The following is a 15550-nucleotide window of genomic DNA, read 5'->3' on the forward strand; positions in this document are numbered from 1 at the left end:
ACATATATATACATTCTTCTTCTCACATTATCCTCCATCATGCTCCATCACAAGGGACTAGATATAGTTCCCAGTGCGACACAGAAGGATATCATTGCTTATCTATTCCAAATACAATAATTTACATCATACTATTTTCCATAGTGGCTTCACCAATTTACATTCCCACCAGTAGTGCACAAGGGTTTGCTTTTCTCCACATCCTTGCCACAATACTTGTTATTTATTGTCTTTTTGATAATGGTCCTTGGAATAGGAATGAGGTGATGGCTTATTGTGGTTTTGATTTGCATTTCTCTGACGATTAGTGATGCTGAGAATCATTTCGTATACTGTTGGACATCTGTATGTCTTCTTTGGAAAAGTGTCTATTCAGATCTTTTGCCCATTTTTTTTGTTTGTTTTGTTTTTTTGTCTTTTCTAGGGTCACACCCGCGGCATATGAAGGTTCCCAGGCTAGGGGTCTACCATCCCCGAGGATGTGGGTTATATAAAAAACTGAATCACTGTGCTGTAATACCTGAAATTAACACAGCAATGTTAATCAACTACAATGAGAGAGAATCTTTGTATATTCTTTTCTCCTTTGTTTTTTCTCCATTGTATTTTCTTTTCTCCTTTGCTGTAGATTAATTGGCCATAAATGGTATAGATTTATTTCTGGACTCTATTCTGTTCCATTGATCTGTGTGTCTGTTTTCATGCCAGTAGGATACTGTTTCATTTACTTTAGTTTTGTAATAGAGTTTGAAATCACTTTTGCCCCCAGTTTTGTTCTTTATCAAGATTGCTTTGGCTATGTGAATTCTTTTATGTCCCTTAGAAATTTTAGGATTTGGGGAGTTCCCATCGTGGCCCAGCAGTAACGAACCCCAACTGGTATCCGTGAGGATGGGGTTTTGATCTCTGGCCTTGCTCAGTGGGTTAAGGATCTGGTGTTGTGGTGAGAGCTGTGGTGTAGGTTGCAGATGAAGCTTGGATTCTACATTGCTATGGCTGTAGTGTAGGCTGGCAGCTACAGCTCCATTTTGACCCCTAGCCTGGTAATTGCCATATGCCACAGGTGTGGCCCTAAAAAGCCAAAAAATAAAAATAAAGAAATTTTAGGATTTTGGAAAAATGCCATTGGAATTTTGATGGGGATTGCATTGAATTTGTAGATTGCTTTAGGTAGTATGGATACTTTAACAACATTGATTCTTCCAGTCCTTGAGTATGGATTATCTTTTTATTTATTTGTGTCTTCAATTTCTTTCAATAATGTCTTATAGTTTTCAATATGGATATATCCTTTCATCCCTTTGATTAAATTTATTCCTAGATGCTTTTTTTTTTTTTTTTTTAAATCCAGTGCCACATCTGTGGCTTATGGAAGTTCCCAGGCTAGAGGTTGAATTGGAGCTATTGCCACAGCCACAGCAATGCGGGATCCAAGCCAATTCTGCAGCCTACACCACAGCTTACGGCAACTCCAGATCCCTAACCCAAAGAGGAGGCCAGGGATCAAACCTGCATTATTGTGGATACTAGTTGGTTTGTAACCTTCTGTGCTGCAACAGGAACTCCTTAATTTGTCTTTCTGATTGTTTGTTTTTGGTACATAGAAAGGTAACAGATTTTTGTGTATTGATTTTGTATCCTGCAACTTTACTGAATTTGTTTATTAGTTCCAACAGCTTTTTGATGGAGTCTTTAGGGTATTCTGTACAATGTGATATATGCAAATAGTGACAGTTTTATTTCTTCCTTTCTGACTTGGATGTCTTTTATTTTTTCTTGTCTAATTGCTCTTGCTACAACTACTTCCCATAGGAAGTGTTGGAACCAGGATTTGACTGTCACTGGAACATCTGTTTTTTTTTTAACTGCTTTGTTTGTTTGGCTGAGCCCACAGCATGCAGAAGTTCCTGAGCCAGGGAGCGAACCCATTCAGCAGCAGCAGCCAGAGCCATAGCAGTGACAAAGCCAGATCTTTAACCCTCCACGCCATGAAGAAACTCCTTTAACTGTTTTTTGAGACACATTTTTACTCAATTCATGAAAGATTGGCGTGGAAAACTGGGATGCTAATTTATTAATTTGTAGAGGGATTATATCTAATCAAGAGGTGTATGATCTGTATTGGCAGTGATTCTCAACCTTTATTCTAACACTTGCACTCATATACTTCTTATCTTCATCCAGTAAAAATCTGTTGAGCTTTACATTGTGTGGTTTGTATTTGCAAAATAATAAATATATCGAATATGCCTTTTCAAACTATGGACACCCTAGTTGAGATGCTCATTTAGTTTTGTTGTGTACAAGCAAAGTACCTTGGAATGTGATGTGTGTCAAGCATTTAGCATATGGTGGAGATGAAACAGAGAATGATATCATTGATTAGCAAGCACCTATACTCTGTGGGATTTAAGAATCCATGGAAGGAAAAAAAGAAAAGCACTGAGAACTATGTCCAGTCACTTATGATGGAGCATTATAATGGGAGAAAAAAGAATGTATACATGTATGTGTAACCAGGTCACCATGCTATACAGTAGAAAAAAATTGTATTGGGGAAATAACAATTTAAAAAATTCAAAAAATATTTAGAATATTAAAAAAAATTTAAATTGAAAAAAAAAAAAGAATCCATGGAAGGTTTTTGAGCATGGAGCCAGAAACGCATGATCTGGGCAAATCTGAATTTAAACAAGAGGTCTGTGGTTGCAGTGTGAAGGTTGGATTAAAGGGAAGAGAAAATGGAGTCTGGGAAATTGAACTATAATAGTTATTTAAATAAATGATGTATAAGCACTGACTTAGCAGAGAAAGAAGAGAAATTAAGATGGATTTGTTTAAAAAGAAAAAGAAAAGGATGGACTTGTTAGCTGAAGGTAGAAGTTGTGAGAGAAGAAAGTTGTTCATATTTCCCACCTTTTTCAAAAAGAGTCACTACCGTAACGTATAATATGTTTAAACTAAGGCTTTTGGCATCATGAAGCTTTAAGCCATGAGGTCACACTGTGTTTGGTGTTCCCAAATAGGTTTGGAAGTCTTGAATTCTAAGAGTTTTTGTTTGTTTGTTTGCTATTTTTTTTTTTTTTAAATGCATAGGGTACTTCTGCAGGTGGCTTCTTTCACTCATTTTTCTCCCCAGCATTTTCAGTTTCAGTCCCAGATCTTGCCCTTAAGAATGTTCTTTCTCTTCCTGTGTACTCACTATTTTGGTAGTGATTCTTCACCTTTTATGAGCTGTATTCATAGACGAAGTGAATTAAAAGTAGTTTGGGGTTTTCTGGTGGCCTAGCTGTTGAGAGTTGAGAACTTGGTGTTGTCACTGCTGTGGCTTGGGTTTGATTCCTGCCCTGGGAACTTCCACATGCCAAGGGCTTGGCCAAAAAAAAAAAAAATAGTAGTTTGATATTGTTTTTGTTCCCATTGTGTTGAAGGTTAAGATTTCTGTTGTTTCTGACACTTCATCCTACATTTTGTGTCTTTGACTGACAGCTGCTATGCAAAGAAAGCCCAAATCATATTCATCGTCTTTAATGGATCAGATTCCCATCAAATTCCTTATTCGGCAGGCTCAAGGGCTGCAGCAGGAGTTGGGAGGTATTTGTTTTATTTGCTTTTCACTGCTAATATTTATTGTTAAAAAATACCTATTGTTTATTAGGTTATAAAGTTCAATAGGTGCTCAAAGCTGAAAACCCAGTTTAAGAGTGAAATTCCTCTTTACTTCCCTCACAGTCTTATTCCCTGCAAACCACGCCTTATCCCAACACCCCAGCTGTTTTATTTTGGTGTGCAATTTCAGACATTCTTTTCTACAGGTTGAACCATACGAAATTACAGGAATTCAACTATTTTTGACCTACAAAAATACAGTTTCATATTGTTGAAACGGATATGCATATATAAAAATTTTTTTTTAAACCTCAAATGGTATTCTACTCCATCTCTTCTGAGACTTTCAGTTTTCTCTTGGAGTCTTGGAAATCTTATTTCACTACCTTATTGTTTTTATTGCTCCATAAAATTCCATAGGATGGAATTACTATATTTTTGCTATAAAACTATCAAATAGAAATACAGTAATATTTCTTGAAATTTAATTTTTTTCTTAATTTAACACCTTTTTATGTTTGAGTATATGATTGTTTTGTTTTTTGGTTTATTTCTTTGAAGTTGTAATTTTCTTTTTCTTTGTTATGGTTGGTTTCAAGGGTGAAGATGAGCTTTCTTTGGTTCTCTTTAGACAGATATCTGCATTTATTTACTTATGTCTTTGCATAATCTTTTTCCAGAGAAATGATGTTATATTTGGCAGCATTTGGAAACTAATGTTTTTGTTATTGAAGAGATTGTGTAGATTAATTTGCACTATTGCAAACAGTCATTTTTGTGACTGTTTTGGGATAGTCTTGACTATACATATACTTGTGCATTTAAACTTTAAAATAATACTACTCTTGATTGTTACAGTATTTTTTTTTCAAACAGATGCATTTATTTTAAGCAGTTCCTATGAGAAAGGAAGGCAGAACTTAATCCCTATTGAGACTAAGCAGTGGTTTGATTTGATCTAAGTTGCATAAGAAGGGGATGATTGGATCTAAAGTACTTTTGCTACTACCAATACTCTTAGAGCTTTGGAGATGACGATAATAGTTGTATCATTACAACATTTGTTAGGTAGATAACAGAGTAGCTCTGCATATATCTAAATAGGCATTTTTACAGTATCATCATTTATTTTCTGATTGTTGATATTACACAACAATAATCATAAATAATCAGACTACACTATATGCAAAAGTTTAGAAACAAGACTTAGATTTAGTCAAAGCAGCGTTTCCCAAACCCTTTGAACTTCCTTAACCCTTCTTAAAAGAAGACAAAGGCACCCTCTTGTGGCTATTTTCAGTACTACTTGGGTGGGCAGACATACTTAGCTGGTTGACTTCGGAACTTTAATAAATATCTTTCAACCTGCTTCCTTACAGTTAGATACAGACAGTATTGCTTACCTTGTAGGATATTAGGGTGAAATTAGAAAATATAATGTATACATTTAGACAACTTCAATTTTACCCATCTACAGCAGTGATTCTTAGCCAGGTTGGAGAAGAGGATATGTTTTCCTATTAGAGTTTCTGAGGGAGGCCTTTTTCAAAGCGTAGATGATCTCCCCCAGTGAACATTCTTTTGCCTTCTTTTTCTTTCCTTCCCACTCAACTCAGAACTGCTGCTGTGACAGACAACTCTTCTGAATGGAAGACTTTTATGCTGGGATAAAGTGGAAGAAAGCATAAGAACTTTTGATTAAAGTAGTGATTTCCAGCTTCCTGTGTGTCAGTTCATTTAGGGATCTTTCTTTTAAGTAGGTTCTTTGACTGACCTACTGGCCAGAAGTTCTCAAACTGTAGCATGCATGCATAAGAAGTACATATTCCTTTGGCTTGCTGAAAATGAAAGGGAGGAGAGAGGGGGGAAGGAGAAGAGAGAAGAGTTTGATGATTAAAATGAAGGCTCCATTGGCTTCTTATTAATTTTCAAGGGTTGCATTCTGCTTTACTACGTCTCCTTGCAACTAACTACCCACACTTATGCATTGTGGATGATTGGATCTGTGAAGAAGAAATCACAGGGACTGACGCCCTGTTAAGGCGAATGCTCCTGACTAATAACGCCAAAAACCACTCTCCTAAACAGCTCCAAGAAGGTATAGTAAGTTGATACTCCTATTACCCCTTTAGTAGTACAAAGAGGTGGGCTCATTGAAATCTTAAAATCATGAGAATTTCCCTGGGGATATAGCAGTATTTTGGTGAATATAGTTAAAGTAATTCTCTTGAGTTTAAGGAGTTTTACTATTTCTCTCTGACATGTGCCTCATAGGTCTTATATCACTTAACAGGTCATGTGGTTTTGGGCAGGTCCTAAAACTGGTCAGGAATAAGTGCCATGGACTAGAACAGTGTATTTGCTATTATTGGATAATATTCTAGATCAGCACTGTCAAATAGAAATATGACACGAGCCCCACATAGTTTTTAACTTTCTATAGATTGCCACATTAAAAAAGTAAAAAACGGACAAAATTAATTTTAGTAATTATTTTGTATAATCTAATTTATCAAATATATTATCATTTTATTATGTAGTCAATATTAAATACTATTAGTGAGATGTTTTACTGTTTTTCCATTGTGAGTCTCTGCAGTGTGGTATATATTTTTTACTTAAAGCACATCTCATTTTGGACTAGCTACATTTCAAGTGCTCAGTAGTCAGAAGTGATTTGTGACTATTCTGTTGAAGGAGCATGGTTCTAGAGCATGGTTCTACTAACAGCAATTTGCTGGTTGCTGACAACCCATAAAGGTTTAATCTTTGGAGAAAGATGTCAAGAAGTTTGAATTTTTCAAATGAATGTTGCTACTGAAAACCATGCTTAGGTTTATTTTTATGTTTCAATTTTTTTTTTTTGTCTTTTTAGGGCCGTACCCACAGCATATGGAGGTTCCCAGGCTAGGAGTCTAATCAGAGATGTAGCCACTGGCCTACGCCAGAGCCACAGCAACGCGGGATCCAAGCCGTGTCTGTGACCTACACCACAGCTCATGGCAACGCCAGATCCTTGACCCGCTGGGCGAAGCCAGGGATCGAACCCACAACCCCATAGTTCCTCGTCGGATTGTTTCTGCTGCACCATGATGGGAACTCCTGTTTCAATTTTTAAAGTCATTGTGAATCACTAAGGAAATCACATTTGTCTTTGGGTCAGTGTCACTAATGTCATTTTAAAAATGAGATTTTTTTTGTTCTTTATGAAATAACTTTTAACATGAATTTTTCTTTTTTTATTTCTTTTCTTATTTATTTTAATTTTTAGAATTTTTTCCCTTTTTTTCCTTAAAGGCCTAATTTTAAGTGTACTCAAAACTGTGGCTAGGATTTTACTTTTTTTTAAAGTAATATACTTTTTTTAAAACAATATATATTTTTAATTTATGTGGCGTATAGTGTGATAGAGAATATTACTTCCTATTTGGTAAGCCATATAGCATTTAAATTATGACTGCTAAATTTTCCTTTTAGCATTTTCAGCTGTCCCAGTAAGTCACACACAAGTGATGCAGATTCTAGAACACTTGACTCTACTCTCTGCTAGTGAACTTATACCATATGCAGAAGTATTAACATCTAATATGAATCAGCTGTTGAATTCAGGGGTTCCACGGCGAATTCTTCAAACAGTCAATAAACTGTGGATGGTTCTTAATACTGTGATGCCTAGAAGGTAATTTTAGTGTATTTTTACATGTAATAGATAAATGTATAGCAGTGATTATATATAATAGCCTAAACCTAAATGTTGAAAAAAATTGTTAACTTTTTGACAATATAAATCATTTCTGAAAACGACTTATTAAAGAGTTGCTGTAACTTTAAGGAAAAAGAATAAACTTTATCTTAAGAAACCTTAAGGTATTTCCAACTTGAGAAAGTTCTTTAAAAGCGAGAGTTCTATGTATAGTCGTTTGTGGTTAATTTGATTAGATTAACATTGTGTCTTGTGTCATTGCAGTGGTTCCAAATTTTGTTGCATGTTAAGATCAGCTGGAGAGCTTTTAAACCTCCTGATCTCCACGTTGTAACCCGCCTCAGTTAAATCAAGTGTCTGCGGGTGGGAGTCAGGCATTCGTATTTTTTTCAAGGATTCCCCAGGTGATTTTAATGTGTAGCAAAATTTAGAAATCTCTCTCTCTTTTTTTTTGTCTTTTAGGGCCCTACCCCCACGGCATATGTAGGTTCCCAGGCTAGGGGTCTAATTGAAGCCCCAGCTGCCAGCCAACGCCACAGCCACAGCAACGCCAGATCTGAGCTCATGGCAGCGCTGGATCCTTAACCCACTGAGTGAGGCCAGGGATCAAACCTCGACCTCATGCCTCCTAGTCCGATTTGTTTCTGCTGCACCACATGGGAACTCCTAGAAATCATTATATTGTCTTTAATCAAATGGGTCTCTGCTGGTCCATAGACTGCATCAAAAACACTTAGCTCTAAAAACAAACACTGGGCTGAACTTAACTGAGATTTTGATGCAGTAGGTCAGGGAATATTTATACTTCTAAATTTTATTTTTTACTTAAATTAATAAATGTACATAAATTACATAGGGCATAAAGTCTGACCTCACTTTCCCATTTTGGACCATTGCTCCCCAGAGACAACTATTTTCAGCTCTTCTCTCTTTTATTCTGGCATTTATATCCCACCATATATCACGATCATATGCTTATAATTACAGTGATTTCTTTACTTTCCAGTTTAGAAATTATCTTTCGACTCTACAAGATGAAGATGGAACACATCTTCCCCGAACACATAGTGTCTCTTCCTCCATTTCTCCCAACAGTTATATAAAAACTTTTGGTTAAAAAAATACTCAGTGTGCATATTATTATGACTGTATAAGTGTTTTGTATAGTTGGTCTATGCAGTATCCTTTGATTACGATTTCTCTCATAAAGCTGCCTCCTCCTCAACACCCCACATAAACCCTGAGGTGTTTGCCTCTTTTCCATTTGTTCGAGGTATTTTGTGTGTGTCAATAGCTAATTCACCCTCAGACTCTATCACTGACGGGAAATTTACATTACAGTTAGTTTTAACACACTCAGGTAACACATCAGTAACATTTTTTTCTTGGAAACCTTCCTTTCAGAGCTTTCCATCCTTGTGTTTCAATCTGGGACGTACACAGGAGCCAGCTGGAACTGCTTTTGACTCTTGGTTGGATTCCATGTTTTTCTCTGGGTTTTAGTTCCTTATTTCAGTGAATGGAACTCGCACTCAACTTGCTTCCTGAGAAAGGGTGTTTGGGAAACTTTTTTTTAAAACTTTCATATGTGAAAAGGTTTTTATTCTTCCCCTCACATGTGTGATTGATATTTAGCCTAGGAATAGAATTCACGCTCAGTTTTCCTTTTTATAACTTTGAAGGCTCTATCCTATTGAAGGAACTAGAATTTCCCTAATTACTTAATGCTAAGTAATCCAGTGTTATACCGATTCCCAATCCTTTGTATGTGACCATTGCTTTTTCTCTCAAGAACATTTTTAGTTCTCTTCTTTCACTGTTTGCTGAATTTCATGATGATACATTTTGGTGTGGGTCTTTTAAATTCATGGTGCTGGGCACTAGTTTGGCCTTTTTTCTCATCTGGGGACTAATGTTGATGCCTTCATTTCTAGGATATTTTCTTAGTTTTTTTTTTTTTTTTCCTTTTTGTTTGTTTGGCTACGCCTGTGGGCACATAGAAGTTCCTGAGCTGGGGACTGAACCTCCACCACAGCAGTAACCAGAGCCACAGCAGTGACAATGCCAGATCCTTAACCTGCTGATCCACTGGGGAACTCCTTCTAGGATATTTTCTTTAATATTTTTTTCAATGCTTTACTTCCCTCTATTGTATTTTGCTATTTGGATTTTATTTTTATTTTTATTTTTTTTGCCATTTCTTGGGCCGCTCCCGCGGCATATGGAGGTTCCCAGGCTAGGGGTCGAATCGGAGCTGTAGCCGCCGGCCTACGCCAGAGCCACAGCAATGCGGGATCCGCTGCAACCTACACCACAGCTCACGGCAATGCCGGATCTTTAACCCACTGAGCAAGGGCAGGGATCGAACCCCCGCAACCTCATGGTTCCTAGTCGGATTCGTTAACCACTGCGCCACCACGGGAACTCCTGCTATTTGGATTTTAAACCTCTTGAACTTACTCTGATTTTCTCCTTTTTTCTCTCCTATTTTTTTTCTCCTTTTTTTTTGCTTTTTTGGGCCACATCTGTGGCATATGGAGCTTCCCAGGCTAGGAGTCGAATCAGAGCTACAGCTGCCAGCCTGTAACACAGCCACAGCAACACCAGATCTGAGCCTCATCTGTGACCTACACCACAGCTGACAGCAACTCCAGATCCTTATCCCACTGAGCGAGGCCAGAGATTAAACCCACATCCTCATGGATACTCGTCGGGTTCATTACCACTGAGCCACAATAGGAACTCCTCTCCTCTATTTTAAAATTTACCTTTTGAATACATTTTTTCTGGATATTCCTTTTGTGTTATCTTTTCATTTTATTTTATTTTTATTTTTTTGGCTGCCTCACAGCATATGGAGTTCCTGGGCCAGGGATCAGATTCAAGCTCGAATCTGATCCCTGGCCCAGGAACTCTATGTGCTGCTGGGGAGCCAAAAAGAAAAAAAAAAAATGGAGTTCCTGAGCCAGAAATCAGATTCCAGCTGCAATTGCAACTTAAGCCATAGCTGTGGCAATGCTGATCCTTTAATGTACTGTGCTGGGTCAGGGGTCGAACCTGCATCCTGGTGCTGCAGAAATGCCGCCTGTGTTATCCTCTCATCTTTCCTTTGCATTTAAAGTATTTCTGTCATAGTCTTAATTTCTAAGAGCGCTTTCTTATCTGAATATCCATAAACTCCTCCTGTTCTTGTTTCACATACAAAATATTTTATCCTTTAGGAATATTAATTATGGATTTAAGAACTTTTTTTCTTCTCATCCCTCCACTCTCTGTTTCTTTGGCTTTCCTTTCTTTCTGTTCATATATTTTAACCTTTTTCAAAGCAGAAGCTTTCCTTTCTGTAAATGTCTGATGATTGTTGGCTGTCTGCTCATGTTTAAGAGTTGGTAAGCTCTGTGTGAGAGGCAGAGCTAGTGGACTCCTGGGCTTCACGGAAAGAGATCAGATACCCCCCATATTGGCATATCCCTCCATAATTCTGATGTGTAGTCAGATTAGTGACCATTCTTATAGTCTGTTGTGGTCTCATCTCAAAGTGGCATTTCATATTGAGATTCTATGATGATAAATATTGAACAGTGATGTAATTTATGGGGGCAGTTAGAAAGTGCTTTGGCAGATACCATTTCATTTGCAGGTATTATATTCTTGTTTTACAGTTGAAGAAACAGTTCAGAGAGGCTCAATGACTTACACAGAGTCATATAGCCAGTATCATATAACTGAGGTTTTCATTTGTATTTTAATTTCATATGCCATGATTATTCCATTACAACTGTGAAGATATTTGAAACTACTTTGTGTTTATTCTTTTATCTTCATTTTAGAAACATAATAATAGGTTACATTTCTATAGTTTTTAATTTTTTCAAATTCATTTACACCTGTTCTCTAATGTTTTCCTGAATATCTCTTTCTAAGGTAAAAGGAATTGGATGGCTGCAGGTTTCAATTATGATACAGCTGTTTTTAAACATGCGATTATTATTTTCTCATCAGGCTGTGGGTTATGACAGTTAATGCCCTTCAACCTTCAATAAAGTTTGTACGGCAGCAAAAGTATACTCAGAATGACCTGATGATAGATCCTCTCATTGTGCTAAGATGTGATCAGAGAGTATACAGGTATGTGTCATTTGAGTTTCATTTTTACTATAGAGTTATGCTTTGGAGAGTCAAAGGAAATTGAAGTTCAGTTTAAACTTATATCTTAGTATCTTTACAGATAATTTGGCAGTATGACCTGAGAGGTTTTGGTTTTTGTTTTTTGGCTCTTTATACTCCGGAACTATATATTTGGTTTAATATTTAATATGTGATTAACAAAATGTACAGTGGAAAGTCTTGTTGTCTCATATATACATGCTGTATTTTTAAAGCAAAATTCTTCTTTGGCCTCTTTTGACCAATCTACTTCCATCTCCAGAGCAAACTTTAATGTCATAATTGTGTATATGTAGCTTTACTTTCTATGTATTTACAAATTTATAAATAGAAATATTTACTTTTTTGTTTTGGGTGATTTTGAAAAACATAAGTGATATTTTTTTGTGTGTGGCTTTAAAAAAATTTGCTATTCTCAGAGTTCCTGTCCTGGCTCAGCGGAAACAAATCTGACGAGCATCCATGAGGATGTAGGTTCAATTCCTGGCCCCGCTCAGTGGGTTAAGGATCGTGGCATTGCTGTGAGCTGTGATGTAGGTCACAGATGTGGCTTGGATCCTGCGTAGCTGTGGCTGTGGCGTAGGCTGGCAGGTGTAGCTCTGATTCGACCCCTATATGCCTGGGTGCAGCCCTAAAAAGACAAAAAAAAAAAAAATTACCATTCTCAGAGTTTTCCCCCATGGTGCACTGGGTTAAGAATCTGACTGCAGTGGCTCAGGTCACTGTAGAGGTGCGTGTTTGATCCCTGGCCCGGTGTACTAGGTTAGAGGATCTGGCGTTGCTGCAGATGTGGCATAGATCACAACTGCAGCTTGGATGTGATCCCTAGCCTGGGAACCACATGCTGTGTGGCAGCCAAAAAAGGAAGAAAAAAATGTCTGGTGGAGCTTAGGGGTTTTTTTTAATAAATACTCCAGGTAATTCTTATCTTCAATTTTGGGAAACATTGCCATGGTTTATTTAACCATTGAGATATATATATATATATATATGAATTTTTTATTACATTTATAGTTGTACAGTGATCATCACAAACCAATTTTATAGCATTTCCATCCCAAACCCCAGCGCATCTCCCCACCCCACAGTCTATCTCATTTGGAAAATATAAGTTTGTCAAACCCTGTGAGTCAGTATCTGTTCTGCAAAGAAGTTCATTGTGTCCTTTTTTTTTAGATTCCATATGTAAAGTGATAGCATTTGATGTTGGTGTCTCATTGTCTGACTGACTTCATTTAGCATGATAATTTCTAGGTCCATCCATGTTGCTGCAGATGCCATTATTTCTTTCCTTTTAGTGGCTGAGTAATATTCCATTGTGTATATGTGCCACAGTTTCTTTATTTGCTCCTCTGTCCATGGGCATTTAGGTTGTTCCCATGTCTTGGCTATTGAATATAGTGCTGCAATGAACATTGGAGCACATGTATTTTTTCAAGTCATGGTTTTCTCTGGATAGATGCCCAGGAGTGGGATTGCTGGATCAAATGGTAATTCTATTTTTAGTTTTCTCAGGAATCTCCATACTGTTTTCCACAGTGGTTGCACCAATGGACATTGCCACCAGCAGTGTAATAGGATTCCCTTTTCTCCACACCCTCTCCAGCACTTATTGTCTGTAGACTTTTTGATGATGACCATTCTGTCTGGTGTAAGGTTATATACCTCATAGTGGTTTTGATTTGCATTTTGCTAATAATGAGTGATGTTGAACATCTTTTCATGTGTTTTTTGGCCATCTGTATGTCTTTTTTTGGGAATTGTCTGTTTAGATCTGCCCATTTTTTGATGGGGTTGTTTGTTTTTTTGGTATTGAGCCACAGAAGGTGTTTATAACCATTGATTTTTTTTTCATGCATGTTTATGGTAGAAAATCTGGACATTTAAGAAAAACTATTGGCACATTGATGGACATTTGGGCTATTTTCAGTGTTTAATAATTAAAAACAAATCTGTACTGCTTGTTAATGCACACATGCTCGATCTGTGATAGGCAGAGAAGTGGCATTGTCAGGTTTTTCTAAGAGCTTGGCTTCTAAAATTATAGTGGTTACTAATTTATCTTTTTTTTCTTTCCTTTTGTACATTGCATTCTTTTATCTATTCTTATTTAAGTTTAATTTATAACAACTTCGGGGGAATGAATAATTATTCATTTTATAGTTGAGGAAATTAAGGCTCAGTAAATAACATACTGTCAAGTGGATGAAGCATTCCTGGAATAGAGTTGTCTAGCTCCAAAGCATAAATAGGAGTAGAAAGAATAAACATTCTAGTCTCCTTTATCTTATCAATAATAGACTATTTCTCTTTGATGGCAGCTGCTTTGCAGGCTCATATCTAAGAGATTTATAGGTAGTAACTTTTTTTTGTGGAAAGGAATGCTTTTTCTCGAGGGTAGACATTATATTTGATTTTAGCTGATAAGATGAAATAGATAATACTATTCAGACAACCTTGAAATATAGAGAATTATATATATTAAGCTTTCATTTTGAGAGTAAGTATTTCAGTGGGAAAAGTGTTACTTTTCTACTCTTTTCATGTTTTCAGGTAATATTCAGGTTTTTATAATTATTTATAAATAATAATTTATAAATTTATCTTCTTTTCTCATGTATTTTTCTTTTCTTTTTTCTTTGTTGAGATGCCCCCCACTGATGGATATTACTCTACACATGTTGAATGGATACCTTCTGGCATCCAAAGCTTACCTTAGTGCTCATCTGAAGGAAACGGCAGAGCAAGATAGGCCTTCTCAGAATAATACAATAGGTTTAGTTGGACAAACCGATGGTCCAGAAGTTACCAGAGAAGAATTGAAAAATGCATTACTGGCTGCTCAGGTAATAAAGTACAATTTAGTCAAAAAGGGCAGAGGACTTCCCTGTTAATATAATCACTTCAGTAGGTGGTATATTATGCCTTCTCTATATATTATGCATTTCATATTATACATTTTTAATTACCGAATGTATATATAATGGTGTTCTTTTTTCTTTTTTGGCCATCTTGTGGCATGTGGAATTCCCAGGCCAGGGATCAGATCTGAGCCACAGTTTGCAGCCTGTGCTGCAGCTGATCCTGTTGTGCAACAGTGGGAATTCCTATAATGGTGTTTCTTTTGCTGCTGAATATCAAATGGACTACATTATTAACATCAGGGATAATCATCATGATATTAATTGAATAGCCATTTAAATGAGATTTACATTTTAACAAAATATAGGACTTTTGTATCTTAAAATCAAACAGAAAAATCAAATGGAGACAACAAGAAACATATATATATAATAAAATGTTGAGCACTGATAAATAGTATGACAGTATAAGATGTTAAATTTCATATTTAGAAAAGTTTTATAACAATGTACAATTTACTGAAGCCTTAGTAATTTTTTACTAATGTAGGACATATGAAATGATTGAATGTTAAGAGATTTGAGGTCTTTAAAAAGTAGAAATGTTTTCTTAGTTTGCAGTTTGTTTTCTGGGAGTTCCTATTGTGGCTCAGTGGGTTAAGAACCAGACATAGTGTCTGTAAGGATGTGAGTTTGATCCCTGGCTTCTCTCAGTGGGTTAAGGAGCTGGCATGGCTGTGGCTGTGGCATAGGCCGGCAACTGCAGCTCCAATTTGACCCCTAGCCCGGGAACTTCCATATGCTGTAGGTGTGGCCCTTAAAAAAAAATTTTTTTTTCTGCAATTTTTCATTGGCAACAAGGGGAATAAAGTAATAACATAGATTCACAATCCCTTATCTGTAATGCAGAAATCCAAAAGGCTATGAAAACTGAAGCATTTTTTGGTAATTAAGTTGGCAGAAAAACCTGACCCTAATGTGACCTCATTTGTGACAAAACTTCACTCAGTTGATGTGAAGCTATTTATGGCCTTTTTCCCACTTAATGTGAATATTGGTATATTTTGCCTCAGCAATGGTAATATGTTTAATTACAGAGTGCTGCCATAGTCTCTGCTGGAGGTATTATATAATAATATAGAAAAAGTATATGAATTCTAAAATAAATCTGACCTTTAGAGTTTCAGATAAGGAATTGAGGATGGTAAAA

At 36.5% G+C, this 15550-nt stretch overlaps 1 protein-coding gene across 1 annotated transcript in view; it reads left to right on the top strand.

The window, feature by feature from the left end:
- INTS2 (integrator complex subunit 2) overlaps positions 1-15550 on the top strand; it is a 63697-nt gene that overhangs the window by 41315 nt on the left and 6832 nt on the right. The window contains 5 exon segments of the mRNA XM_047758044.1: positions 3490-3594; positions 5543-5707; positions 7087-7288; positions 11315-11440; positions 14127-14325. Coding sequence (XP_047614000.1) covers positions 3490-3594; positions 5543-5707; positions 7087-7288; positions 11315-11440; positions 14127-14325 — 797 coding nt within the window.

Source organism: Phacochoerus africanus, chromosome 14, assembly GCF_016906955.1.
Source record: "Phacochoerus africanus isolate WHEZ1 chromosome 14, ROS_Pafr_v1, whole genome shotgun sequence".
Lineage (NCBI taxonomy): Eukaryota > Metazoa > Chordata > Mammalia > Artiodactyla > Suidae > Phacochoerus > Phacochoerus africanus.